The following is a 25827-nucleotide window of genomic DNA, read 5'->3' as shown; positions in this document are numbered from 1 at the left end:
CCTCATAATACTATTGCCTCTGTTTCGTATTCGGTACAGTGTTACTATCTAGATAGATGCCTCAGCACTAAATAAATAATTTTCTCCAATAAATTAATCAATTTTCTCTAAGATTGGCTAATTTTCAGTACTTCTCTTTATTGGACTGCATATAAAATATGGGGTCAACAAAAAAGATCAAACAAAATTTCTCCAAAATTAACTTTTTTACATGGTAGTTTTCCTACATATTAACTACATATTCATGTAATTATCAACATGTCACATTGGTTTAAATATGGTCGAGGTGGACTATTCTTCAAGTTAAGGCAGTGAGACCAGTTATAAAAACCGTATGGGAGAAGGGTGCAATGTGAGCGGGAAAAATATATGCCTTGGTTTAGATATGTTCTGTTGGTTTTTGGCTAATCTAAATCAGTTGCGCGTGTTGGCACAAAAGAGTCACAGCTTCTTCACTAATACCACTGGTAGACTAAACGCTACAATAATTTGTTTACCTTACTACACTGGTCTTGAAACGTAGTGCAATGGACCATACAATGCACGATGTATAAATATATCGGCCATCTCTTGTTAGCGAGGAGATTATTTGTACATAAAGTAAATTGTGATAAGATTAAAATAAAAAAAGTCAAGAGGAAAGCTTAAATAAGACAAGAACATGTAAATGAGCTATTAAGATGGCTATTTATCGTCCGCGAGGTACTCTAGCCCGAGTTATTCATGCTAAGTTTCACAATGACAACTCCCTGGACAGCATAGACACCCGAAGGGTATGGACCGAGTTTTTATGATTGTTGAACAGATCAGATCTAATAGTTGCTTGCTTCCAAATTCCAGTGGTACTCATTGGCTCACGCGTTGCCTCCCAGGTTTCAGTCGAAATTTGTGGCCCTTGAGCAACCGGATAGCACCACAGTGCACTGGCTGGAACGAACCAAATTACTGTCGGCTAACATATGGTTGCATTTATGGCACGCATTAGCCCGGTCAATTCTCCAGTTTTTCATGACTCAAACCGATATCAATGGCTTTCTAAAGCGTGGCTCAATGTTTATTCTATCAGAGGATCAATTCAACAAGTTGCTTGTAGCTGGAGGATTTTCCGCAACATCGGAGCCGGTTTGATCAAACCATTTTACTTATGTTGGAAAAAAATACTTTACGAATGTATTTTAGGTTACGCTTTTGGATATTGGTGCCGGCGACGGCGAAATCTCATTACGAGTGGCCAACACGGTGGCTGAACTAAGTGGAAATGCTAGCCTCAGAGTGTTTGCCACGGAAGCTAGCTGGACCATGCGAGATAGACTGAAGAAACTCAATTTCAATGTGATTACGGAGATTGGAGGCTTGCAAAACATGGAGCTGATATTATGCCTCAACGTACTAGATAGATGTTTTGACCCATTCAAACTTTTGGAAGATATTCACAATACACTCGCACCAGCGGGTCGAGCGGTCATAGCCTTAGTGCTTCCATATATGCATTATGTTGAGACAAATTCCTCGCATCTGCCTATTCGTTCACTCCTAGAAAGCAGTAACAACGGACGACCAGCGTCTTTCGAAGAAGAGGCCACAAAATTTATGGACCTGCTGGAAAACTGTGGTTTCAAAGTAGAGTCCTGGACGAAAGCTCCATATCTTTGCGAAGGAGATCTTCATCAGTCATTTTATTGGCTGATTGATCTAATTGTTGTAATTTCAAAGAAGGCATCTTAGACCGGTATCGTCTCCAATATTTAAGTTTTCCAAACTACAAAATTCAGTTAAAACGCGACGTACGACCGCGAGTACGAAAAATTAAGCTTGAATTCCTAGTTCTTTCTAAAATATGTTAATGGCCACGTTGCTAAGCTGAGCATTTATACTTAATACATTTATAGGCTATAGTTTAGGTATCAAATTATATTTGTCTAATAAATTACCAATAATGTAATTTACAAAAATTGTCTGAAATTATGGCATGGGCTGCGTTCGGGGTCACCTAAAATGGAGGCGAATCTGAGCACTACAAATATACAATTTAAAAGTTCAACGATGTTTATTATATTGAAATATAGCAGATAAGCAAGTCTTTGTTCACATATTTCAGAATGGAGTGTAACAGATGCGAACGTATTTGTTCACATATTTTTCTTAAAAATAGATATTTATTAAATTGCAATGGAATATAACAGAATTTTATATAACTCTTAAACAAAGCCAACTTTGTATACCCCTTATGTGGGTACTATCTAGATCTAGATCTAGAATTGTATACTTGTCGATATTAACTCTTTCAAAGAGTTTAGTCTTATGCATAATAATATCTCAGTTTTTTGGATTCGTAAACATCACCTCAAGATAGTTGTTGTTGTACACTATCATTTCAGAGTCTTCGGCACAATGATTGCGCAATGGCAATATTCCACGATAGAGATTTTTAGTGATATTGTACGATCGTTTAATCACAATGTTGTTCTCTCTGGCCAAATCGTTGAATACTGAATAATTGGAAAGTGCTAGCACCTTTGATAAAGATGTAAAACAAATTGGCGCACCATATGTTTGAAGAATCTTAATGAGACATTCCGGCCAATAGCGATCATCTGGTTCCTCTATCTGTACAGAACGAGGATAAAATTGGCCAACAAGAAGAGGGGTCATATTTCCGATCCCTGTTAAATCGAGCTGAAGCATTATAATCAGAGTGGGATCTATTTTGGTCGTCTTTGAAAAACTTGTAAACGTACCAGGAACATTCCGTTTAAGAACCTTTCTTTTTAGATCTCCCACGCAAATAATTGACTCCTCAGATTCTTGGGCCTCTATCATGTTTCCAATAAAGTACAATTCCAAATTTTGTACACTTTCGTACTGGAGAAAGAAGAATTTTAGATGCATTTCTTCGAAGTAGCGTAGACATTCACTGGTTGCTCCCACAATGTACACGATGACAGCCTTATCTGGTTCAGCCACAATGGTCAAATGGGTCAAAGCTAGGCAAACGGTGCAAACGGTACTAAATGAAGAGCAAGCAGCAAGCAGATCGTACTGCTGAAGATTGTTTGGGCTGTCGTTCACCATTAGCAAAGTAGCATTGTAAAATGCCTCGACAAGATTGGTCTCTTGAAGGATGCTGCTTCTATGGAATTCTTTGATTTGAAATTGATTTGATTCGAGCAGTCGGTAGGGGCTGTAGACGAGGGCTAGTGTTCGACACACTTTCGGCGTGTGATTATCCTTGTCGAGCTGCCGATGGTACTCAGAGCAGTAGGCCACGCCCTCACATCCTGCGCAAGAATTTAGAGGCGTGGTTCGATAGCAAATAACGCAGTAACCAGGATTTCCAATTATTTCTTTCTCGCGCAAGGAGAGAGGGCGCCGGAGTTTGACGCTCAGGATGAGCTTTAACTGAGAAATGGCCTGGTTCAGCATGTTACGGGACAGAACAACTCCTTGCAGAAAATGAGGAAATGAAATGCTCTCCACCTGTTGGACTTCCCTTAGAATCTGGCAGAAGTCGCGGTGCTCCATGAGATCTTCAGTAAGATGGGCAACACTGCAATATCGTTGCACCTTGCAATTGCACAACAAATCTGGAGTTTTTTTAGATGTTTCTTCTAGTTTTCCATTTGCGTTTTCCGGAGTCCTTTGCATTCGCATGGCTTGCAACATACGTGCCCGGTTGTACACACAAACACAACACTTTAAAGACGAACCGTACGATTGCACGTTTACAGTGGTCGTATGCATGTCCATTATTTGTTGACTATGGATGCGATGCGCCAGGAATAATTGGACATTACTTTGATCTATTTTTCGTGAGGTGAGCCAGCTCAAGGTGAATTTAGTAAAGAATATTTTGGAATAGCATTGGATTTTTGTGAGACATACAACAAGTAGTTCATTTCTGAACGAATCCTGGCATCTCTGCTGGTTCCGGTATTTTTAATACTTTATAATGGTATATTTTGTCAATTTCATCAATCTATTAAATTTCATTTTCAACGGTATATAAAAATCCAATAAAAGCAAGTATTTAAATTAAGCCAATCAAGGAAAAAATTGATTCATCAATTGTATAAAATTATGTGGGCAGGACTGAGAGATCTACCTAGCTAGTAATAGTCGACGGAATATCAAAATTGAGGAATAAGAATAATTGAACTTGAATTCGTCAGTATATTTATGGTATATTTTTAAAATGATACAGTATATTTTAACGATTAATCCCCGGTCACACTGCGTAGCAAGCATTGTTTTGATTTTGGGGCAACATGTCAGAAATTAAAGATGAAAAGCAAAAGGCTAGTAATCCTGAGAGTAAGCCAGAGAGATCGCGAGGAAACAGGAGAAAAGACAGGAAGGAAAAAAGTAATCCGACCGTCAAGATAGTGATGCGGCATTTGCCGCCGACAATGACGGAGAAGGAATTCTTGGATCAAGTGGGGCCGTTGCCGTCGGAAAGCGACTCGTACTATTACTGCCAAGCAGATTGGTCCCTGGGTCATGACGCGACATGCCGGGCATACATCGATATGACCCCAAAGGATAACACCGAGCTTCTGCAATTTCGAGATCGATTTGATGGATACGTTTTCGTTGATCAATATGGCGTTGAATACCATGCCATGGTGGAGTATGCTCCTTTCCAGTGCTTCCTTAAGAACAAGTCCCGAACTGATGACAAGGTAAACACGATTGAGGCCGAGGCGCACTACCAGGCTTTTATTCAGAAGCTGGCTGATGAAAGAGAAGAGGCAAGCCGCATAGGTGAAGTTAAGATCGACCTGACGTTCGACCGAAAATCTGACGACAGGGTGAGGTCCACCCCTTTGCTTCAATACCTAGCTAACAAAAAGGAAAAGCGGCGGGAAGAAGCCCGAAAACGGAATGAAGAGAAAAAGAAACACCGCGAGGAGCAAAAGCAAGTCAGATTAATGGAACAGTCGGAAAGCAGTAAGCCGAAAGAATCCACTGCTGACGTTAGAAAGGATACTGGCACCAAGCCCAAAGGCGGCACTAAAGATGCTCAATCCCAAAATCAGACAACTGAAGGAGCAAAGAACTCGCGGTCAAAACGTCGGACGGAGCGCGATCAACGTCGACGTGAAGAGCATGAGCAGCGAAAGCTGGACCGCGAACGTGACCAGAAAGATATAAAGAATCCTGAACGCCAAGATAACCCCGATAGGGAAAAGCCTTTCAGCAATAAAAATGGTAAAAAATCGAAACAGCAGAAAGATCTGAATAAGCCAGAAAGAGATATTGCTATTTTAAGAAAGGAAAGCAAATTTGATTTGAAAAAATGTGAAGAGCTTCCATCAGCGTCCAAGAAAACGAATGTAGGTGATTGTTCGGAAGCAGCGCAGCCAAAATCGAAGGAAGAAATCAGCGTTCCAGATACCATAAAGAAAACTGTTCAAGCTGTCAGCGATCAATCGGAAAACGACAATTCGGCAGCTACTACGGTTCAGCCAGCCGGTCCATCTAGGTCAAAAAGTTTCGATGATACGCGGAAATCAAGCTTTCGATCATCCGAAGAGCGTCGCATTCGAAATAAGGTGATTACCAAACACCCTAACATTTAATTTGAAAAAAATAAAAATGATCATATTATTTGTTGCAGGATCGTCCTTCTATTGCAATATATCAGCCAAAGGCTCGCGTTCGTAAGGGATCGGGAGATCAGTCTCAAAACGGTAACAAAGACGTCTCCAAATCGCGCGACGAGCCAATTTCGGATGGAGAGGTTTCTTTAGCTGAGGAGAAGCCGGCAAGGAAAAACAAGAGGCCAGGTCGTCGCAATAAGTCAAAGCCCTGTCAGGGTATCTCCAAGTCTTCAGAAAATAGCTGCAGTGCAAACGACCCGGCCATCGTGAAATAAGAAAAATATGTTTATTTTTAAATAAATGAACATTCACTCTTGGGATGCGGCAGTTGCGTCAGTAGAACTCGCTCTCCATATCCATCTGCGTACAAGTCCTCTGATTATTCTTAACCTGATCCTGCGACTGGTACATGTGGGCTACTTGATTGGCATCTGTTGCGTTTTCGCTGCTCTTATCATCTCGAATTCGAATGAATCGGGGGAATCGCAGCGAAATACCCCGCTCGGTGTCAACGATGCCTATGGCTGCTCTATGGATGGGGCTAAGGGAGAGGTCTGCGCACTTTACTTCCCAAACCTGAGCCGGCTCAAACCAGTGGTCCGGTTCCAGGCTTGAGTCATATCTAAAGTATGACTTGGCACTGGGTATGACATGTTTGCCTAAGAATTCAGAGTGTATCCGCAAATCTTCATCAGTGAACCCTGAAAGAAGTCAATTTAGTGAATGAGATTCATCTAAATATAAAACTAATAAAATTAAATAGAACCTGTCCCAATTTTGCAGATGCTCTGGTATTCCTCGTTTTCGGTGTCATAGCAGGCAAGCAGAAATCCGCCATAGGTCCCGGTTCGTCGTCCCTTTCCTTTGTAGCCGCCAATTACAACAAGATCAAGCGAGTCGCCCACATTTGACAAATAATCCTTTTTCAACTTAAGCCAATTCCTTGATCTTTTTGCGATTTCATACGTGGCTTCCTCATCCAATGTCTTGACCATGAGTCCCTCACAATTGCCTGGAAGAACATCAACGATCTAATATTTGGAAATGGCTACACTGATGCTCGACCGACCTTTAACTGATTCCTCTAAAAATTGCTGCACCTCATCAATATCGTTAGTGTCCAGAGCTGTGGCGAATTTCCATTCACCTTCGACTTCCTGGAAATGTTCTAGCAGCAGCTTGCGGCGCTCGGATAATGGACTTGTGACAAGGGTCGTACCATTAATATACAGAAGATCGAATATGTAAACACAGACTTGAACTTTGATCTCTTCTATGTCCACGTTTTTTCTTTTGCGCGTACTGAGTACTTGGAATGGCAGAATCTGCTTTCGCTCAACGTCCCAGGCAACGATTTCGCTATCAATAATGTAAGACTGCACTGCACCCTTAAGGAAACCTTTGCTCCTGGCAATCAAATCCGGATACTTCGCCGTGTTGTTCTCCGAGTTGCGAGAGAATATGCTTATCTCTCCCCGCTCGTTGCAGTGAATCTGGGCTCGTTCGCCGTCGTATTTCCATTCGCACGTTATGTGCATGCTTCCAAAGCGCTCAAACACCTCATGAACTCCTTTTGTTGGTTGTGCGAGCATTGGCCTCAGCGGCATGCCTGGGTGCATGGGGCAACGTTCTTGGAGCTCCTTGATGTCATACTTCAATATTGCAGGAATAATAATGTCGTAGTTGGGGCATTGGCTAGAAAGTACGTATTTTAATATGTAGATACTGATAACTTGTGTACCTACCTATATGCTGTTTTCAGCAATAACGTAGTCTCCGTTATTTCATCTTTGTAAACGTCGACTATTTTGCTGACCTTGCAGTCGTTAATGTGATTTTTCTTCACCAAAGCAATTGCAAGAGCAGTGAGAAGACTTTGCTCTGCGATGCCAATGCGCAACTTGCCGATCAGGGAGCGTATAAAGAAACGAGCCTCAGATGATCGACAGGCCACAAAGACATCATAGACGAGAGTCATCTTGGACTGACCAGATATCTTGGCTATTTCTCTTAGCTTGTTGAATACTCCTCTGATGTTCAGTGGAGCAGGCTGAAACATCATGCGTTGCGAAACGCGCGACTGCTCGGCGACAATGCCCAGGTCGCCGGTTAAGTGCGTTTGAGATTTGATGTGTGCCAAGTTACGGCCCGTCGCCTTGCAGATTGCCTTCATTAACGTTGTCTCAGCCACACCAAGTTCCAGCCCCTCGTAGGCGGGGGCCAGCTGGTTAATACTGAGATAAACACTGGGCAGCAAGTCATTTGGGCTAACTAACATAACCGAGGAAAAAAAATTGCTTAACGTATCAATCATCTTGAGGCGGCCTTTGGTCTCCTCTATCACTTGAAACGTTCGAGCTAACGCCAAATACGGTGTCCTAAAAAAGGTTATTTCATTAAATGAAAGCTATGTTTTTCTGAGAATGGATATACTTACACCGCTTTGGCCTTCCAGTATGCGTGCTCCAGGGGATGATAGGCTTCGTTTGAAGGATCGTAGTTTTCCACTTCCTCTTTGTTATCTTTAGATGTGGAGTTCAGTCCAATTGTTGTTACTTTCCGTTCAACTTTGCTTGTCGGCTCCTCCTTGATTTCCATAGCTTCAATTATGCTCGGATTTGGATCAATAATACGGTTTGCTTCAATATTAGCTTCAGAGGTCTCATCTTCACGCTTGATTTTTGGTTCATTTTCAGCCAAATCAACCTCCGACTTAATTCTATACGACAAATTGTTAAAACAGTTGAGTTGCATTGTCTCAAATAAAATGCATTTTTGGTCTTACTTCGAAACTGGTCTGGCTTTGCCAGGGCTCTCCGGCACATCGGATTTTTGCTTAAAATAGGAACTGTTGTGGAAAACCAAAATATGATTAGGCAATGCAGTAGAAAGAGTACTAACTAATGAACAATATTTACGTTATGGACTGTTGCATGTTGATGCACTTTTAATACAAATACAAAATGCAATTAGCAGCTATTGTTTGTTCCCGCCAGTTTCCAATAGAGGTGGAGTATTATCGATGGCACTATCGGCACTTCGATAGTTCTCTTACATATTCCTCGGTTTTGATATTCCGTCGAATAAATCTGGCTGAAACCCTTAGCTTAGACCTTAGCTAACATAATTTAATCCAATTAATGAATCTATTTTCTAGTTGATTTGCTTATTTAAAATACTTTGACTTTGCCTCAACTTTTCAATGAAAAGGTACTTTGAATGACTTTTTAAAAATTAGATACTATCGATAGTATCGATTTTTTAAATCATTCCATTCAAAACTATCGGCTTTTTGTCTTCAAGGTATATTTAGCAAATGGGTGGACTTTACCTTGCACTCGCTGCATTTTCCGGTCCGTTTTGCCTGTCGTCCATACCCCATTTTTCCGTCCACTAGTAACGAGTAACACAAGATTTATTCGCTGGCCGACGTCAATTTCCCCCCCTTTTCTTGATTGTGGAAACTGCAAAAGTTATAATTTGATTGATAATTTAATTACCAATTACCAATTACCACAGCTCGGCAAGAATATGGCGGACGAAAGCATTACTCGAATGAACCTGTCAGCTATTAAGAAAATAGATCCATACGCCAAGGAAATCGTCGACTCGTCGTCGCACGTCGCGTTCTACACCTTTAACTCGGAACAAAATGAATGGGAGAAGACCGACGTCGAGGGAGCTTTCTTCATATATCACCGCAACGCCGAGCCCTTTCACAGCATTTTCATCAATAACAGGCTAAATACAACTTCTTTTGTGGAGCCAATCACTGGGAGTCTTGAGCTGCAGTCGCAGCCCCCGTTCCTCCTCTACCGCAACGAACGCTCCCGCATCCGGGGATTTTGGTTTTACAACAGTGAAGAGTGCGACCGCATGAATGGTGTTGTGAACAGCTTACTGCAGAATAAAGAATCCAACGGACTGGTGGCGAATCCTAATGCTGCTCCCACGTTTGTGATTCCAAAACACGACAATGCTAGCATATTTAATATGCTGAGCAAAGCCCAAAAGGAGTACAACGCACAGTGCAACAACCAGTCCAAGTCAATGCAACCGGAAAATGTGACCCCCGGGAATGTTCTCAAGTTCTTTGAATCGGCTAAGCAAGCAACAGCAGAGTCGGGTACAGTACAGTACAATCGGGTACAGCCGCTTTCAGTGGATCAATTGGAGAAGCAACAGCGCGCAGCAACGCCCAATGAAGGCTTAATTCCGACCAGAGAAGCCCCTTCCGATTGCAGGCTATCACCTTTTCAGAAGCCGTCGTTGAACGCTCAGCCCTTACCACTGCTCAGTGAATTGAAAATCGGATCTCCATTAATGGCCAACGAAGACGCTGGCAACTGCCTCAGGCGCTTGCTGGTGGGAGACCAGCCTGAAGCAAAGCCGGCCCTAATGCCTCCTTCCATGTTCGATGCACCCAATGGCAACCCGGAGCCCGTGCAGCCATTAAGCTCATCACGATTTGTGCAGGCCTTCACTTATCTTATCCAAAACGATAAGGAGTTTGTTAATAAGTTGCACAGAGCATATTTGAAATTTGATGAAGATTCTTATTAAAACATAAATACATATGTATGATTTATTTTGATTTGTTTTGTTACTTTTTTAGCTTACTGTTAAAGAAAATCTATCAATACAGAGCGCAGAAGAAGCAGACCCATCCATTCAATTCATATTTATAATTTGATATATTAAAATATCATGTTTTCGTCTGAGACCTTTTTAACCCTCAAAGTCCTTTCCGATTCAGTTCACGACTCGAGTCTGCATATTAGCTAAAAGATATTGTACGATTGTTAGCCTCACATCAATAGATCACAGGATATTTCAGGATTTTCGATTAATAATCAAACTCAGATTACGACGCAAGCATTTGTTCTGTACTAAAGTTGCTCTAGTTTTCATGTTCAAATTTACAGGCGTAATAAATATACATAGGTCTAAAGAATATAGCAAAACTAGTTCACTTTCACTACATAGGGATGAAAAATTAAATATGATTTTTTATTATTTTTATTTATGCTTCACAACATTAATAAATAATTATATCAATGTGATCATAGTAGTAAATAGATCGGTAAGGAAATGATGTGCCTGTGCTGTCTGGTTATTTTCAGTACGGATGGGAAGGTTTAGTTTAAAGAGCGACAAACATCAGAAAGAAATTTCAGGTTAGGATATCTTTATTTACAAAATCAAATGGGAAGCCAAAAAGGCACACAAAAGATAGTTGCATGGCAATAGAATTCAATAAACATAGTTTTAGTAACAACAAATATCAACAATTTTTTTTTATTTAAATTAAGACTTTCAATTTCGAAAGGAAAAAGTACATAACACAAAATAACCACATTCTAAAATCGATATGGCCTCCACCAGATCCGGATGTTGCGAATGCGGTTAAATTTTTGGAATAGCCTTCAAAAGAGACTACACACTGATAAGAATCCACATCATCATCAGTATCATATACTGCAACAACCGTGGTCGCATTAAAGTATCCTTCTTCGTTTTCCTCTGGAGCTCTGGGCTCTTTTTTAACAACATCATCATCTTCCGATCTGTAAGCCAAAAATGAATCTTATTATCAATAATTACACTCGGTCATGTTCAATTTCTTACATGATAGTTATGGTAGGCTTCGGAAAAACGTTGGATACCACGCATTCCAGCTGAGTTTCATTTTGAATTTTGTTCTGATTCAGATACAGCGTATAGTTCCTCACATCGATGACCTGCACTTTTTGATGACTAGTAAACGTCTCCGATCTCGTCTGAACTACACACTTGTAGTCTCCGGTAGTGTGTATTGTTGGATTAATTAAAGCCAATGAGCTGTACTGTTTGTTGGGATCCGTAGAGCTTTCATAGGAACTGTCAATATCATTTTTAAATTCAGGCTGGAAGTAAACGATATTTTTTAATAAAATATGCCTTTGTATTTCATAACTGTACTTACAATGGGCGCAGGATGAGTTCCACGAATCCACTGATATATAGTTTTGTCATTTCTGAACCACTTCACGGTAAGAAACGAATCTGTATCTTTGATATTATAGTCACAGTCCAATACAGTAGGTTCCATATCTTCATTTTGAAGGACTATTAGCTGCGTTTGGGAATCATCTTTTGCTGGCAAGCATAGCCCACCTGTGTATTAAATTAAAGAAAGGCAAGGATAAAATGCCGAATATTTAGCTGTTTAAGTCTGAGTTTGCTTGAGGTTTTGTTATTCACATCTGAGAGAATAGTGACTTCATATCGCCGCCATATCTTTTTTTGTCGAGATTATGGATTGTTTCGGCGAAATTAGCCCTCATCTAAAACGTATTTTTCAAAGAAAAATCTAACCGACTTGTGTAATCAAGATCATTACTATAGGTATGAACACCTGAACAATTAAATATGCTACTATTTGCAGACTATTTGAATACAGAAAATTGTTTGGAAGCTTATGGTAGTTACATATGTCATGAAAATACACAATAAATATTCAGACATATGGATACGATACAAATACGTATATAGATTTTGCAAAAAAGCTTTTATTTACGAAAAGAAAAATATCGAGTGAACAGATGCTCGTTTAGCTTAAAAATAGAACCAAATAACAAACAAACAGAAACAAATAAATTTAAAATATTTTCTTTTGGTAGTTTGGTATACACGTATGTGCATATGTAGTTTTAATTTTTAAATTTTTTTATTTCAAACCAGTGCTGTTAAAAGACTTTTGGAGCGCAAAAATCAGAGCCATAGTCTTAAACTGGAGTCGGAATTAGCATATTGAAATAATAAATATCCGTTTCGTAGGACACTACTATTCATGAGTAGACTGAAGATTTAAGAAGATTACAATCCTCTTTCACGTGTAGCACATTTTCCCCGATGGATATAAGAAAAAAGCAAAATATCACACATAACTTCTTAACTGATCCTTGCTTTATTCTAAGATCAAACCGAAGAGGGTATTTAAGAAATGGCCGATTAGAGTGAACAATTACTGGCGTGGTCAATCAAAACTATGTATTTTATGTTGTTATCTGTGTGCACATGTACATACATATGATATGTACATATGTATTTATAGATATCCGATTTGTCATTATTTTTCTCAAGGTTTGTACAATGTACATTCAGTGTATATATAAGTTTATATACGTTTATTTGCCCGATGAAATGACTTCATTTCTTAATTTAAAAATAGTTCTCCAATGTTAAATATTTTTCACATTTCGCACTTTAATTCCGTACCTCTTTGGAATAATCCTATCGTAAGAATGACAATAAGCAGAGGATCCATAATAGTTTATTTACAACACTTCCTCATACATATACTAGTATGTATACCACCGAACAGACTTTCACAAATGTACAAGTATTTAGCTTAACCGCTTGCTCTGCATGGTCAAACACAAGTGTCGGGTATAGCACAACTGAATGTGCTGGCCACCGTCAAGAGAGAGCACACGTAGAGAGCCAAAGCCAAGAAGACACGGCACACCACCACAACACAACCCACCCAGCGTGGCTATATAGAAAAGATAATGCCGGCATTTTCTCTCTGCCTCGCTGATCTTGTACACATCCAGAGCCCGAGCCGGAGCCCCGAGCTCGTGCCACTTGTGCATGGTAGAATTATATGGAAATGTGCGTGTGCACGAGAGATCGTTTTGCAGCTGTCCTATACATATGGGGGTTGGAAAGGCTTTCCGCTTCGTTACTCTCCGTTGCTCCTAGCTACTAACGGCTGACGTTGACTATTTGAGCACAAGTTGGTTGTTACACATACCTACGCCCACTAGCGACCTTTAGGGCAGAAAGGAAGCGTGCTGACCTGACCCTTTTTTCTTGGTTTTAGAATGATGGGATCAGTGCGTTCATTTTAAAATATGGTTTGGATATGTTAGCTTGTACAGGGCAAGTTTAAAAATTCAGTATAATCTTCTCTGTTCTCGATAGTAGTTGTCAAGGAAGGGTATGGTATGGTATGGTATGCTTAAAACAAGTTCGTTTAAGAGTACTCTGATTTTGTTCATACAAACATTGAGGAGCTCGTTCAGCTTCGCTGCCTTACAAAAGATAAAGCCTTCACTCTAGCATGCAAATGTCTGAATACAATACACCACGAAAACATAACCCTTTCGGAATTTAATCATATGTACATACATATGTATGTACTTCTGTATGCATATAATTGCACCAACGTAGATATAAATACATATGTATGACTGTATTAATGGACACATAGACCTAACTGAATTATGGACTTCATGGCTCTCAATATTAGATTATTGTCTTTATGATGATCGTATGCAAAGCTGTTTACTCGGTTTAGTGGGGCTAGTGGTCGGGCTCTTACTGCCACTTTTAAGCATTCTTCGACTTCTTCTGTCCTTTAAGCGTTGTATTGCAGGTGGCGTTCCCAACTAGCTCCCTGCGTGTAAGTAGCTGGGTTCGACAATAAAGGAAAACGCCGAAAACCTTGGAACAGATGAGCCCATCACTCGGGATAACTAAGTAATTGCATGGGCGGTCTATTGATGGATAGAAAAAGAAGACGGGTCCCCAGGGTTAAAGCAGGGATAATATTTTAGGGATGTTCAAATCCAGCTAACGTCCCACCAGGATTTGACGCCCATACAATTAGGGACCAGGAATGCCGTGTCTGGTTTAAGGGTTGGGCGTTCTCCAAATCATTATTCCGATTGGATATACTTTTCAGAGGTCGTTCGCCGTCACTTGTCACTTGTGTTACTTGCTAAAAACACCCCCACCAAATATAAAATTCTGTCCAACGTGATTACCCTGGCTATCTATAAACCATCAGAAGTTACGAACTAATTTCATCTCTCGTAAAGAATAATCTTATAAGCATTATAGTCCTTTGCGTTTGTTGTATTATACAGCCATACAAAAATATGCATTCCATGCTGAAGGACACTGTTGAATACCCTTTTGTTATCTTTTTGTACGGAAGAAAACTCACAGTCCAAATATATATGTTCATATATAATAAATCCATCTACCCTTAATACGGAAATTATATCCCTATAATATTTAAGCAATTTTTAAAATGTACTTAACTGAACTTTGTAATTTTTAATTAAATATTATCTATTTTGTATCTTTTAGATTTCTCAAAAGCACATTTCCTTTCAGCATTTCAGAACTAATGTTATCAGATGGGCCAATTTTCTCTTCACAATGTGACTTTTGAAGAACCGTAAATTGTATTACACTCAAAGAATAATTGGAAGAATCCTTTGTTGTAGTACTCGCCTCTTTTATAAAAATGGCGATTCAAAATTGGTGTTGTTTTCGAATAAAATCTAGAATCGATAAAAAAATCAAATTGACACAAAATAAAAAAAGGTTTACCTTTTTCATATATTAAAATGTATACACATTTTGTCTTTGGCGCAGTGTATGGCAAAAATTGTAGCGTAAAATTTCCACCCCTAGTTCGTTTGGAGCTCGTTAGCACACGCCCCCAAACGCGGAGTGAAATATTTTCTATCTCTTTCACCAGAGACAAGTGCAGCATCCTTTTTTGTCCAAAGGCTGTAGTTGGTAGATTCGTAATCGAAGCTTATTTATTCAAGGGCAGTTAAAAGTTGTGTTTCCGCGCGAGTTCATAATTATGTGTTTTATCGGGATGTGACTCATTAACGGACATTAAAAATACCTTTAGAACAAATTTTGTATCCTATATGGGCTTTCAGTGCAATGGAATTTTCATTTCTAAACAAGGCGAACTTCGACAAGGACTGCATCTACAACGCCAATACGGATTTTTATAATAATAATACAAATGGAGGACTCTCCGTAGCTAATCACATGAATCATTATAATTTAATGATTGACTCGAGCTACAAGCTATGTGCCAACGAGACTGCAATGAGGAGTTCATTAAATCAAGAATCGAGCTTACTATTTTCGAAAATAACAACTGTTTCGGAATTCTACCCTTCGACACATAACATTGCGTCCTATAACTCCGGTTAGTATTCCGATGGGTCCCACATTATATAGCACAGCTTTTAAGAGCGCACGATACTTTTCAGTACGTTTTACTATTTTCCAAATACTTGAAAACTCGCATTATTATAAATTGTTACTGTTTATTCAGATTTTCATTTAAAGGCGTATGATGATGGATTGAGCTTGACTGATAAATCTAAACAGAGACGGATTCGAACAACTTTTACTTCCAATCAGCTAAATGAATTGGAAAAAATATTCTTAGAGACCCATTATCCTGATATTTACACAAGAGAGGAGATTGCATCGAAACTACACTTGACAGAAGCAAGAGTTCAGGTAAGAAAAAAATCATATTCCATATTCCAATCCAATTTAAAACAGCGCACTTACATGCCCTTGAACATCGGTGGCTTCTATGATAGCTATACAAAAAGTTGTTGACCTTATACATATATGTACATAGCGGGATGATGAACTAGTATAGTGATCCGATCGAATTGGTTGTGTCACGCAGTTGACGAGAGGTATTTATTTTTGTTCAGTAGTTGTAGGTATTTAAGCACCTTCTTCGTCGTCAGTCTTTCAGAATTTCTCTTTTCTTTCATAACAGTTAAAAAAAAACTCTAAAGCATTATTTTCTAGATCACTCTAAGCTTTTATAGATTCATAGCCTCCAGACTATCTCATATCTTAGCCTTGACGAAATAGCGATTAAAGTGATGGCTATCTATGATCGATTAAGTTCAACCGTACTATAATGAAAATAGGTCGGCGTACCCGGTTTTTGGATCTTCAAAGGTTCAAAGGCTCTGAACGTCTGGTTGGGTCTTACTATCACATAGGAGTGCTGCACTAGCTGGAGACTGAATATAAGAATCCTGGGCTTGTTCATGATATATCTCAGATAAAAGATCGCACAAGAAAAGTTTTAGTATCTCCCATAAATATGTGGCAACTCAGTGAAATGAACAAAGACTAAACAGTAATATTAGGTACTTTTATAAGGAAAATAGCGCATTAGAAATTAACACTGTATAACACTGTATATGTAATTATAAAAATGTACTTCCTTTTAGGTATGGTTTCAAAATAGAAGAGCAAAATTTCGAAAGCAAGAACGACATGCTATTTACATTATGAAAGATAAGTCTGTTAAAATGGATAGCCGCAAAAACTCTGCATCCGGCTCTAAATATCTGAATCCGGCAGTGAAAGGACCTCAAAATTCGCGCCAGATGAAATGCCTGTATGATCAAATATAGGAACCACCAATATCTATGTAAATATTAAGATACATTTTCATCACTACATACCATTATTTTGATATTGTTTTTACTAAGCATTGTGGTGCAATTTAAACGTTAAATAAAGAAAATCAAATCTACATATTTACCAGTACTTTGAAAATCTTTGGATTCCCTTGAAAGTCTTTTTAGCAGCTTTCCACTCTCATCTTGTCCCAATTCATCGAATTTCCAGTCGGTGGGGTGAGATCCAAATAGATAAGTCAAAATTGTTTTTTTTTTTTTCGAAAAATCCTTCAATAAAATTCTTATATATAGCGTTTTTTCTGTTTCTGGTACTAAAAGAGTATAAGGATTGGTACACATTTAAAATTCGTGTAGATTTATGCAACACTCAGAAGTAAGCGTATTTTTTTATTTTATATTCTTGATCATCATCACCGATCCAGTCATATTGAAATACACTTGTGACGGTGCGATATCACAAGAATGGAGATACCAAATTTAGTTGCTCCAGCTCTTATAGTCTCTGAGATATAAGTGCCCATCGGGACGGATCTACGGACAGACAGACATGGCTCAATCGACTCGGTTATTGATGCTGATCAAGAATATATATACTTTATGGGGTCGGAAACGCTCCCTTCTGGGCGTTAGAGCTTAGAATCTTATGACCTGATTATAATTCCCTTTACCGTATAATATCTACAACCCTTCCACTTCTTAAATCACTAATATAAACATACATTTCTCGCAGTTAGTTATAGTTTAAATACTTAGTTTTTTTAGCAAGTTCAGTTCTAATTTTTCTCGAATCTATCTTTCTGTCTAACATCTATCTTTCCTGCATGTTCGCGATCTGTTCGGTAAAAGCGTCGCGCGTCATGCGGCTGCGCCCCTTGGTCGGTTGGACGGGAGGAGTGCTGCGTTACTGCCTGAGATCCGCGCATAACAGGCTTCGGCTTGGTGTTTATTTGGCCTCTTGATTTTGCAGTCATTGCACATCAAAGTCCGAAATAAAAACATCCACTTTCCCGACAAATCTAATATACACCCCATACTCTTTTTGAGTATCAGGTATAAAGAGAGGAATACGATTTTTTTGCCTAAATTTGGCTATGTATTTATTTGTATTCGCAGAAAAATAAACGAGCGGGAATGTTGTAAGCCTCTACTTTATACGCGGTACTCAGTCAGTGTACATGTGATTAAACGGTTAAACCGTTTGTGAGATTTTTATATATTATATTTGATCTGCTTCCGTTTTTCTTTACATACATCCATACAGGAGTATGGATACAAAATTTGTTTGCTCTAGCTTTATAGTCTTATCGGGACGGACGGACTGACAGACATGGCTATATCGACTCGACTATTGATGCAGATCAAGAATATATATACTTTATGGGGTCGGAAACGATTCCTTCTGGACGTTACACACATCCACTTTTACCACAAATCTAATATACCCCTATACTCTTCGAGTATCAGCTATAAAAAGGGTCTTTTCATTGTTGTTGTTTTGGTGTGGGTAAGGTAAGAAAGCGAAGAAAGGAAAGATCGAAAATCAATTAAATAACTCGAAGTAGTTCGAATGTCTTTGTTTTACAACCTTTGCCACTGCCGCGAATTTGCTATCGATATCGGAATAAACGCAATGAAACAAAATAGGTAACATAGAAAGCAACCAAATTATGGAAAACGAACGAAATGGGACGCGATTCTTTTATTTACTTATTATTTATTTATTTCGCCCCCCATTATTGTATTTTTAGATCAGTTGGTTTTGATGATGTATTTATTTATGAATGAGTAAACGTACGACGACACAGCATTCAACTTTTTAGTTTTGGGCAAGATTTCGCTTCAGTAAAATTATTTACTTCTTGTTTCAATTTCGTACTAAACATTTAATCTCGACAAGAATTTTGCAGACAAATGGAAAAGTAACCAACGTATACACCATACGCTGTAGGAAAACAAAAGAAAAACACATCAAAGTTAATAAAAATTCTTATAGATCGAGTGTTCTGTTACTCATGAGTGAGTGAACAAAAAAGAGTTATTCACTTAAGTGAGCAACTGAACATGTTCCTTCCAAACTGTTTTTTTTGTTCACTTCTTCTTTGTTGTTCACTTGTTAATTTTTGCTCACATGTTCTCTACTCACTTTTTGCGCAATTTTGCTCCTCAAAGGGCATTTTGCGTTCTGGAAGTTGTTGCTCATATTTGTTTCTACTTCACACTTTATGTATTACCGGCAAAACTGTTTATTCTTTTGAAAATTCAATATGTCGCTAATTCAAAATATATTCGATACTTCGAAAGTATAGTAAAATTTGGAATCATTGCAATTTTTTTTGTTTTGTTTTAAATGTTTGATTAAAATTGAAATGTAACGTATTTCGTTACATTACATGCTTAGTAATCTCTGCGCGAACAGTGAGCAAGTGAGCAACTGAGCAATCTAAGTGAGCAACTGAGCAAAGGTGAACAAGTGAGCAATATGAGTGAGTTGACTTACTAAAAAATAAGAAGTGAACATGTTCCCCAAAATGAGCAATGTTGACCCAACACTATATTTCAACAGATGAGATACATAATGTTTATTTTTGCATGTTCCGATTCCACGTTCCTATTCTTTTGGTCAAGCAACTGTATCGAGAATGCCCATGCTGCAGACCGCAACCACACTAGTATTTAATATGGTCGGGAAAAATTCTGTTTTGTTTAAACCTTGTTTTAATCAAAATCCAATAAATGCAAGTATTTCGAATAGGCCAATCATGTATAGAATTGATTCATCAATCGTACAAAATTAAGTGGGCATGGCTAAATGTTCCATATAGATATTATTATTCAACGGAACAAAGAATATGAGGAATTGGTCGTTTTTTGAATCGAATTTGAATTCGCCGCAGTTCGCCACAGTTTCGCCTTAGCAACAATGAGTCTCATTCCATACACAATGTTGCGGCAACATTTACTTGAAAACCGTTTTTTGGTCAAAATAAAATACTTACAAGCAATTTAAAGAAGCAATCTTGTAAAAAATGTATTTATCTATGCGATAAAGCTAAGTGGGCAAATCTATATAGCTTGGCAATACCCGATTCGCCGCAGTTTCGCTTTAGCAACAATGAGTCCCATTCCATACACAAATGTTGCTAATTTACCAGCAACATTGCAACTGTTTTTTTTGTTGTACTATTTTGCTTAAACCTTGTTTAGTCAAAATACAATAAAAGCAAGGACTAAAAACTGGCCAGTTAAGTAGAAAATTGATTCATTAATCGTATAACATTATGTGGGCATAGATAAAGGCCCGGTTGACAACACTTAAGTCCTTGTCGCTCACATTCAAAAAAGTTCGATTTGGCGCGCACCACTCGGTATATTTTTCAAGTGAGACCGTATATACTGTAGAAACTGGTTTTCGCCGCGCTCCCATGGTGTTTTTTAGTGCTAAATGGTATTTTTGTCATCTATTAATTTAATTTTCAATTTTATATAAAAATCCAATAAATGCAAGTATTTCGAATAGGTCAATCATGTATAAAATTGATTCATTAATTGTATAAAATTGAGTGGGCATGGCTAAATGTTCCACATAGACAGTATTATTCAACGGAACAAAGAATATGAGGAATTTGAATTCGCCGCAGTTCGCCGCAGTTCGCCGCAATTCGCTTTGGCAACAATGAGTCTCATTCCATACACAAATGTTGCGCATTCCATACACAAAAGTTGCGGCAACATTTACTTGAAACCCGTTTTTTGGTCAAAATAAAATACATAAAGGTAATTAAAAGAAGCAAACTTGTAGAAAATGTATTTATCTATGCGATAAAGCTAAGTGGGCAAATCTATATAGCTTGAAATATAGGCAAAACCCGATTCGCCGCAGTTTCGCTATTGCAACAATGAGTCCCTTTCCATACACAAATGTTGCTAACTCCATGCACAAATGTTGCTAATTCCATGCACACATACCCTGGGGGTAATGGATGTTATAGAATTGTGAATACGTTTGTCTTCCAAGGCTCAGGATCGATATAAATATATACAAGATACTAATAATACACATGAATAAGTCAAAAACATATCAATTTGAGAAAAGGTCTTAATAAATTGCGTTTGATCTACATGTAAAATTAACGAAATAGGGTGCACAAAGGTCTATACGCGCATCATGTCTTTAAATACCAGCCACATTGCGACTGATTTTTTGTTGAACTATTTGGTTTATGCCTTGTTTTAGCCAAAATACAATAAAAGCCAGGACTAAAAACTATCCAATCATGTATAGAATTGATTCATCAATGGGTTAAAATTATGTGGGCACGGCTAAATGTTCTATATAGCTAGTAATATTCAACGGAAGAAAGAAAACGAGGAATATGTAAAATATAACTTGAATTCGTCAGTATTTTTACGGTATATTTCCAATTAAGCCGGTATATTTTGGTATATTTCTGAGGGTCGGACGGTATTTTTCAACGATAACACTGTTTGGACGTAATCCTGCATTTAATTTAATAAATTAATTAAAATTTACATTAATTGGCCATGTTGAGATCTAGGATTTCCAGAAGATGGATGTCAATGTCGTATTTTTCAACAGAATTCAACGCGCTGGCGAGTGAGGGTCCAGCCAAGTTTCGACACCTCTTACCTGAGGGCAGTCAGCATGCTGGAACAAATATAGATTTGGATCTGTTTGTGAATGCGGATCATCGGCAAATGGACCTGGTGGACAGGCTGCTTAAGCTCAGGTAAGCTTGAACGTTTTAGCCAGAACTTGAACTAACCTTGGAACCCTTATAGAAAGCAAAAAGAATGCAGCTATGTTCCGCTTTTGCCGAGTCTGTTAGTGAAGCAATTACTGGACTCCACAAATCCCCAGGAGGTAATCACGGTTCTGCGGAGTCCCAGCCAATATGGACTGTTTATTGACCAGTTCTCCGGGTGTTTCCTTATGGACCTATTGTTGCACAGCGGAAACACATTGGAAGCAGCGCAGATTGCTGCTCTTCTTGTGGAGAGAGGCTTATGCAATAGCGAGCTGGTCGAGGCGTTAGCACTCCACTCATTTTTTAGGTTCGTGAAAGACTTCAAGCCTTTGGAATCGTCCGAGAATAAACCTGCAGCACCTGCTCCTGAAGTGGTAAACCAAGTTATATTTCTGTTAATGGTTTCAACGAACTGACCAAAAATTCTTTTTCAGGAAAAAGTCCGTGTTAAATTTATTCGAAACTATGTAGAAGATACAAGTGATAAGACGGAGGAAAAGGTTCTTGGTCGAGCTATGATTCTATTGGGCTCTGGCTCAGGCACTCTGAAAGAGCTGAAACAAAACATTTGTCTTCTTGGCTTTGTATTGTGCGGTAAATTACCTGATGCTGTCAGTCTTCTGGCCAAAAACCGTGAGGTTTTCTACAAAGAAATCCTCACCGCTTCCCAGAATGTAGCTGAAAGTCTGAAACTGGAGGGCTCGGACGAGTTTACACAATCGTTACAGCAAGCACTCGATAAATGCACGCAGACCAACTCCATCCACGAAAAACTGGAGAGTAGTATAAAAGGTAGTTCCCAAAAGTTCGAACCGAAACTCTTAGCTGAATATGGTCAGTCCTATCAAGAATGGTCCAAACAGTTTGAGAACGCTGTAAAGAAGTATATCGAGGAGCAGAGTCTAGTGGAACGGAAGGATAGCATTGAGAAAACGCTGAACGAGCTGGAAGCGAAGCGGCAAAACCTTTGGTTTTTTGAGAACAAGGATGACATCGATATTCAGATATACAAGAAGAAGGTCCAATATCCTAAGCGCTGGTTCGGAAAGAAAAAGACGCCAAAGGCAGCGGATACGTTCTACGTGCCGCCAAGTGTCACGAGATCCGCCAACTGACCCGAAGCCACGTCGGAGCCCATACATAGGTAAAAACAAGGCAAATCCAATTGTTTTTAAGCTTTAATTAAACTACTGGAGAATCAATCCAAATTCAAATGTTGTTTCTTTTCTCGAACGTTAAATTTGTTTAAAATTACCATAACGTAACATTGAGGGTCACAGTTATATTCATTCCATCTCAGTTTACAACATTTTTTTTTTAGTTTTTTTTTATAATTTTTCTTTGGAGTTTTTCATAAATTTTCAATCTTAGAAACTAATCGTCTGTCATTTGTGTTGCATGGCCGAAGGCAGATTAGTTTTTAAAACTCTCTGCCCTGGTGCAGATGGTGATAGATTAATGGGCGATGGTAGGTCATGCCGCTTGTCCTGTATGGTTAGGGGTAAGAATTGCTGTTGCTTCTTTTTCCGGTTCATATTTATGGGGTGCGTATTGTCGTTCTTTCCAAAAAGAATGGTCAAATGGACTGCGCAGAAGATCCCTAAGCTCTGTAAACAGAAGTGCGTTTATATGTTGAAGAGAAGTGTGATCGGTGCGCGTGCTTCCAATGATCTCACCTGAAAAATAGCTATAATGGCAGCCCCGAACGCGGTTATCAGCAAGCGGTTCTTGATTTGCTCCGATACGACGGCCAAACAACCGCGCTTGTAGTGAGTATCGCAGGCAGATTCGTAGGCGTGCTCCGGACGAGAGCAACAGGACCAGGGCAGCGAGAGTCGACGATAATCAAGAGGTCCATCAACGCCGCAGCATTGTAGCTGAACAAACCAGTAATCAATTATACTCATTTATAGCCATATCTAAAGACTTACCTGCGACTGCATTCTATTCCACAAATGCAAGTTATCTACTTTGGTGCGCGAAAATTTGTCCAAGAACTCCACGAAGGAATCGTCAATGAAAATCTCTACCGAAGTTGGAAGGTTCTCCCGCATGGCCAAGGACCATCCACAGATAATGAATTGAACACATATGCAGGCCACCAGAAGTGCGGAAAACTGGGGATATAGAAAGAAATTTTGTGATATATAGGGATGCATGCTCCATGGCTAACGTAAGTTTCCTTTTCACAATTGCATTACCATTCCGAGTAGGCAGCGCTTCCTTTGGTTCGTAGCCTGACATCCCATCCAGCACAGGATGAAGGTCACAGGACCCAGGCACAGGAGGATCGCGGCTGGGGCCCACAACTTGTTCTGCACAATTCCATAATACACCGAGTGTCCCCACAACAGGGATGTTCCCAAAAATATCTGCGCGGCTCCAGTTAGCTAAAATACGAAAGAAGCATGGTGTTCATTTGACGGAGCTGTTCGAGTAGGATTAAACGCCCGTCCCGTTCATCACAGTGTCCTTGCCACTTTGGGATGCTATTCTGAAGGCTTTCATTTGTACTCCCTTTGACGTCATGCGAAGTGTTGTGTGCACAAGCCCATGCACACCCAAACATATGTATGTATGTATGTAGGCGCAGCTTTTAACTAGCTCAAGGTCACTACGACTCGGGATTTAATATACTATATACGAGTATGTATTCAAGGATAAAAATGTGTACATATCCCCCATGATTCGCCACAATGGTGAGAGTGAGTGGGAGTGTGGGACGTTGTACATTCGAGGACAAGAAGTTTGTGCAGGATGTTCATACATGTGTATCTACATACGTGTACATGTATCTACATCATTTGATGCACAGATTTCCATAGTGTGAGGAGCATGAAATGAAGTTGATTGTATTCGTTCGGAATATGCATGATTTGATTTGGTTTGCAGGAAATGGGAATATTCGTTCATACATACTCGTACAATGATGTGATGTAGAACCAAATTGTATGCAAATGCTCCCCAAATTGATTACATTTTCCGTGCAATTACATACATATGCACATACATGTGTGTAAACCGTTATCGGACGCACACACATTCATATCATTGCATTTACCTTATATAACTCTACAAAGCTCTAATTATGCTCTCTATCTCTCCCGTTCGGAGAGGAGAATGTGGGCCAAACTTACCGCTAGGAGAAATACATAACTGTAAACCAAATATTTAAAACATTTAATTTTCTTTGGCAGCGCCATTGTTGTTGTCCTTCGCGAGTCTTCGAATTTTCGAGTGCTCTCCGTCGAATATCTCGCAGTTTGCATTCACTTCACTGAAGTTTATTAATTATATTAAGTCTCTCAGCATTCGTGGGTATGTGGCTGTGTGTGCCTTTGTTTTTGAATGTGTGTTGGCGTGTTGCAGCTTTTCGGTTGCACGGATGTACGGCTGTGTGGGTATATTGTGGACCTCTATTTTGGTTGGATTGAAGTTATGCTGTCGTTGTTAGCCTTCGCTCGATTCTGCTGCAGTGTTCGTCACATCACATCACTTTATCATCACTGAACGTTGCTGTTGCTCGCGGTTTCAGAGACATCCACATTTTGCCAGTCCAGGTCCAGGTTCAACTTCACGGATGCAATTTTTAACTAAAAATAACAGTTAGCTTAGTGTTAACTCCGAGTCACTCAGATCGGTCGCAGTCGAAAATACGCATTTGACGGTCTGACCATTTCGTTCCTTGCTTTGTTATACTTCTGCGCCAACAGTGGGAATATTATCTATAACCGCGGCCAATAACACTGCGCGCCAACCAAATTTTATATCGGTTAAAGAGTGTGACCGTAGATATTTATTATTTTATTTTTGTAGCCAAAAATATAGCTCTACGGAGCTATAAATATAAATATATATATATATATATCTATATATATATGTATTTCCCGAAAACGGAGCCATGCTAGGCAAAAATTTCGACATATTTGAACATCGCGCCTCGCCTACGATTTCTACTTGATATTTACACTTACTCCCAAAAGGAGTATGCTACGAAACGAAAGTTACCACTATCGAATATTCGATTGACACAAGCTGGCCAGCATCAACATTACAGTTTGGCGCCAAGAAGCTACATTTAAATAGCAATTTCAAAAACTATTCAAAAGATAGTAGCCAACGAAGGACTATGTCACCCCATTGGACATTTGCTTATCCACCCAATTTAACTGCCACTTGCCGCAGAAACAAATCGGT

General features: G+C 39.1%; 9 protein-coding genes across 9 annotated transcripts; 5 read left to right on the top strand and 4 right to left on the bottom strand.

Annotated features, from left to right (window-relative positions):
- The first annotated feature begins 647 nt into the window (after positions 1–647).
- On the top strand, positions 648–1942 carry LOC6591303 (methyltransferase-like protein 9). Its single transcript, XM_026985713.1, has 3 exons — positions 648–773; positions 841–1122; positions 1180–1942. The coding sequence occupies exons 1-3, from the start codon at positions 681–683 to the stop codon at positions 1723–1725; spliced, it is 921 nt and encodes a 306-aa protein (XP_026841514.1). The 5' UTR covers positions 648–680; the 3' UTR covers positions 1726–1942.
- Positions 1943–2316: 374 nt separating this feature from the next.
- On the bottom strand, positions 2317–3789 carry LOC6591301. The gene is made up of 3 exons (XM_026987046.1): positions 2739–3789; positions 2614–2676; positions 2317–2489 (listed from the first exon to the last, which is right to left on the bottom strand). The coding sequence occupies exons 1-3, from the start codon at positions 3745–3747 to the stop codon at positions 2317–2319; spliced, it is 1245 nt and encodes a 414-aa protein (XP_026842847.1). The 5' UTR covers positions 3748–3789.
- A 476-nt stretch (positions 3790–4265) lies between these two features.
- On the top strand, positions 4266–5953 carry LOC6591300 (regulator of nonsense transcripts 3A). The gene is made up of 2 exons (XM_002015593.2): positions 4266–5552; positions 5618–5953. The coding sequence occupies exons 1-2, from the start codon at positions 4266–4268 to the stop codon at positions 5873–5875; spliced, it is 1545 nt and encodes a 514-aa protein (XP_002015629.1). The 3' UTR covers positions 5876–5953.
- Positions 5865–8535, bottom strand: LOC6591299 (DNA ligase 1). Its single transcript, XM_002015592.2, has 7 exons — positions 8519–8535; positions 8386–8448; positions 8038–8319; positions 7346–7978; positions 6670–7295; positions 6367–6612; positions 5865–6301 (listed from the first exon to the last, which is right to left on the bottom strand). Exons 1-7 carry the CDS (start codon positions 8533–8535, stop codon positions 5934–5936), a joined length of 2235 nt encoding a protein of 744 aa, XP_002015628.1. The 3' UTR covers positions 5865–5933.
- Positions 8536–9060: 525 nt separating this feature from the next.
- LOC6591298 (mRNA-decapping enzyme 1B) lies at positions 9061–10188 on the top strand. The gene has a single exon (XM_002015591.2). The coding sequence runs from the start codon at positions 9132–9134 to the stop codon at positions 10161–10163; it is 1032 nt and encodes a 343-aa protein (XP_002015627.1). The 5' UTR covers positions 9061–9131; the 3' UTR covers positions 10164–10188.
- A 583-nt stretch (positions 10189–10771) lies between these two features.
- On the bottom strand, positions 10772–12939 carry LOC6591297. The gene is made up of 4 exons (XM_002015590.2): positions 12861–12939; positions 11566–11756; positions 11229–11506; positions 10772–11167 (listed from the first exon to the last, which is right to left on the bottom strand). Exons 1-4 carry the CDS (start codon positions 12907–12909, stop codon positions 10903–10905), a joined length of 783 nt encoding a protein of 260 aa, XP_002015626.1. The 5' UTR covers positions 12910–12939; the 3' UTR covers positions 10772–10902.
- A 2393-nt stretch (positions 12940–15332) lies between these two features.
- Positions 15333–16857, top strand: LOC6591296 (retinal homeobox protein Rx). Its single transcript, XM_002015589.2, has 3 exons — positions 15333–15609; positions 15739–15929; positions 16670–16857. The coding sequence occupies exons 1-3, from the start codon at positions 15336–15338 to the stop codon at positions 16853–16855; spliced, it is 651 nt and encodes a 216-aa protein (XP_002015625.1). The 5' UTR covers positions 15333–15335; the 3' UTR covers positions 16856–16857.
- A 4544-nt stretch (positions 16858–21401) lies between these two features.
- On the top strand, positions 21402–22838 carry LOC6590374. Its single transcript, XM_002015588.2, has 3 exons — positions 21402–21612; positions 21665–22004; positions 22065–22838. Exons 1-3 carry the CDS (start codon positions 21407–21409, stop codon positions 22743–22745), a joined length of 1227 nt encoding a protein of 408 aa, XP_002015624.2. The 5' UTR covers positions 21402–21406; the 3' UTR covers positions 22746–22838.
- LOC6590373 (23 kDa integral membrane protein) lies at positions 22834–25279 on the bottom strand. The gene is made up of 5 exons (XM_002015587.2): positions 24768–25279; positions 23832–24020; positions 23562–23747; positions 23307–23507; positions 22834–23237 (listed from the first exon to the last, which is right to left on the bottom strand). The coding sequence occupies exons 1-5, from the start codon at positions 24897–24899 to the stop codon at positions 23016–23018; spliced, it is 930 nt and encodes a 309-aa protein (XP_002015623.2). The 5' UTR covers positions 24900–25279; the 3' UTR covers positions 22834–23015.
- Positions 25280–25827: the final 548 nt, after the last annotated feature.

The sequence above is a fragment of the Drosophila persimilis genome, unplaced genomic scaffold, assembly GCF_003286085.1.
Source record: "Drosophila persimilis strain 14011-0111.01,24,50 unplaced genomic scaffold, DperRS2 tig00000002-arrow-pilon, whole genome shotgun sequence".
Taxonomy (NCBI): Eukaryota; Metazoa; Arthropoda; class Insecta; order Diptera; family Drosophilidae; genus Drosophila; species Drosophila persimilis.
This window is presented reverse-complemented; position numbering and strand designations above follow the sequence as displayed.